The 3040-nt window shown below is 45.1% G+C and overlaps 1 protein-coding gene across 1 annotated transcript in view; it reads right to left on the bottom strand.

The window, feature by feature from the left end:
• Window positions 1-1665: 1665 nt before the first annotated feature.
• The window catches only part of LOC311117630 (uncharacterized protein), a gene marked incomplete at both ends in the record, with an annotated part of 47423 nt that continues 46048 nt past the window's right edge, over window positions 1666-3040 (bottom strand). The window contains 3 exons of the mRNA XM_084192564.1: window positions 1666-1953; window positions 2356-2426; window positions 2513-2662. Coding sequence (XP_084048690.1) covers window positions 1666-1953; window positions 2356-2426; window positions 2513-2662 — 509 coding nt within the window. The remainder of the gene's footprint in view (window positions 1954-2355; window positions 2427-2512; window positions 2663-3040) is intronic.

Below are 3040 nucleotides of genomic sequence, written 5' to 3'. Positions count from 1 at the left end.
GTTTCCATATCTTGCATTCCCCATCTCATCTGTATATACTCTATTCTATACTATCTTAATAATGTTTCCATATCTTGCATTCCCCATCTCATCTGTATATACTGTATTCTATACTATCTTAATAATGTTTCCATATCTTGCATTCCCCATCTCATCTGTATATACTCTATTCTATACAATCTTAATAATGTTTCCATATCTTGCATTACCCATCTCATATGTATATACTGAATTCTATACTATCTTAATAATGTTTCCATATCTTGCATTCCCCATCTCATCTGTATATACTGTATTCTATACTATCTTAATAATGTTTCCATATCTTGCATTCCCCATCTCATCTGTATATACTCTATTCTATACTATCTTAATAATGTTTCCATATCTTGCATTACCCATCTCATATGTATATACTGTATTCTATACTATCTTAATAATGTTTCCATATCTTGCATTCCCCATCTCATCTGTATATACTGTATTCTATACTATCTTAATAATGTTTCCATATCTTGCATTACCCATCTCATATGTATATACTGTATTCTATACTATCTTAATAATGTTTCCATATCTTGCATTACCCATCTCATCTGTATATACTGTATTCTATACTATCTATTGCATCTTAGCCTATGCTGCTCTGATAATGACATTGCTCATCCATATATTTATATATTCTTATTCCATTCCTTTACTTAGATTTGTGTGTATTAGGTATTTGTTGTGTATCTGTTAGATATTACTTGCTAGATATTGAAGCACTGTCGGAACTAGAAGCACAAGCATTTCACTACACTCGCAATAACATCTGCTAACCATGTATATGTGACCATAAATTTGATTTGATTTGAAACAACTCAAACCCCAAACCCCCTACACACACACTGGTTCAATGCTGCTCCCCCCTCTCCACTGTTTACAACCAGACAAACTCAGAAGTTAGAAACCAATAATGAAATGTTTATTATATTATAAAACTGATTAAATAATGTAACCCAACACATTACAAACATACCTGAACTCAACTATTTACATCAACAATAGAAAACAGAAACGGTCCTGACCTCAACAGTAGGAGAGATAGACTGTTACCTATCCTCAGTCTGTCCTCCTCTTCTCCTCCCTCTCTCTACCTCTCCTCTCCTCTCCTCTCCTCTCCTCTCCTCTCCTCTCCTCTCTTCATCCTTTATTCTCCTCTTCTCCTCCCTCTACCTCTCCTCTCCTGTACTCCCTCAGTCTGTCCTCCTCTTCTCCTCCCTCTCTCTACCTCTCCTCTCCTCTCCTCTCTTCATCCTTTATTCTCCTCTTCTCCTCTCTCTACCTCTCCTCTCCTGTACTCCCTCAGTCTGTCCTCCTCTTCTCCTCCCTCTCTCTACCTCTCCTCTCCTCTCCTCTCCTCTCTTCATCCTTTATTCTCCTCTTCTCCTCTCTCTACCTCTCCTCTCCTGTACTCCCTCAGTCTGTCCTCCTCTCCTCTCCTCTCTTCATCCTCTCCTCTCCTCTTCTCCCTTCATCCTTTATTCTCCTCTTCTCCTCCCTCTCTCTACCTCTCCTCTCCTCTATTCCCTCAGTCTGTCCTCCTCTCCTCTCCTCTCCTCTCTTCATCCTTTATTCTCCTCTTCTCCCTTCATCCTTTATTCCCCTCTTCCCTCCCTCTCTCTACTCCTCCTCCTCAAACAGCATGATAGAGAAGTCATCCTCTTCCTCAGTGTGTTCTTGAGCTAGTCTCTTCATCACTTCCTCTCTGCAGCCCAGAATCTCCATGTCTTCATCTAGGAAATCATCCTCTCCTTCCTCATCCCCCACCCCTCCAAACTCCTTCCCCTCCTTTTTCTTGACCTGTTCTTCCTCTCCTCCCTTCCCAGTTTCTCTCCCTTTCTCTGTCCCTGCCTCCTCCTCATCAGACTCATGTCCTTCTTCCTCCCCCTTCTCTTCCTCTTCCAGGCTTCTCTCCTCTCTCACTTCCATTCTCTCTTCTCCTTTACTGGTCTCCTCCTCTCTCTCCTCCTCCACTCCTTCTCTCTTCTCCTCCTCTCTCTCCTCCACCGCTCCTTCTCTCTTCTCCTCCTCTCTCTCCTCCTCCGCTCCTTCTCTCTTCTCCTCCTCTCTCTCCTCCTCCGCTCCTTCTCTCTTCTCCTCCTCTCTCTCCCCCTCCACTCCTTCTTTCTTCTCCTCCTCTCTCTCCTCCTCCGCTCCTTCTCTCTTCTCCTCCTCTGCTCCTTCTCTCTTCTCCTCCTCTCTCTCCTCCTCCACTCCTTCTCTCTTCTCCTCCTCTCTCTCCTCCTCCACTCCTTCTCTCTTCTCCTCCTCTCTCTCCTCCTCCACTCCTTCTCTCTTCTCCTCCTCTCTCTCCTCCTCCACTCCTTCTCTCTTCTCCTCCTCTCTCTCTGGTCCAGTCTGGTTTTGGCTGGGAGGAGGGGCTACGGGGGGTCAGAGGTTAGAGGTCAGTTCAGACAGCTACAGGTTGTTGCTAGGTAACTAACGTGGTCAGTACTGTAGAAGTCACCTGGTCTGGCCGTGGTCAAGCTGCCTTTCTTTAGTTTGGAGAACCAGGGAGTCATCACTCTCTTCTTACCCTCCTCCTCTCCTCCCTTCTTCTCTCCAGCTCTCTCTTTCTCTCCATGTCCTCCCTCCTTCAGGTTCCTTCCAATTGGCTCTGTGAGAGAGACTTGATTAGTTTAGAGTTGAGAAAGAGAGAAGAGGGAGAGATGAAGAGGGAGAGAGAGTCACACACCTGACTTAGTATTCTTTACAGGTTTCAGTCCGCTGAACACTACCTTCTCTTTCTCCCTCCCTCCCTTCTCCTTCCCTGCACTCTCTTCCTGTCCCTCTGTCTTTTCCTCATTCTCTCCTCCTTTCTGTCTCTCCCCCTTTCTGTCTCTCCTCCTTTCTGTCTCTCCCCCTTTCTGTCTCTCCTCCCTTTCTGTCTCTCCTCCTTTCTGTCTCCTCCTGTCTCTCCTCCTTTCTCTCTCTCCTCCTTTCTGTCTCCTCCTGTCTCTCCTCCCTTTCTGTCTCCTCCTTTCTCTCTCTCCTC

This window comes from Coregonus lavaretus, assembly GCF_964263955.1.
Source record: "Coregonus lavaretus genome assembly, contig: HAP1_SCAFFOLD_1126, whole genome shotgun sequence".
NCBI classification, from domain to species: domain Eukaryota; kingdom Metazoa; phylum Chordata; class Actinopteri; order Salmoniformes; family Salmonidae; genus Coregonus; species Coregonus lavaretus.
This window is presented reverse-complemented; position numbering and strand designations above follow the sequence as displayed.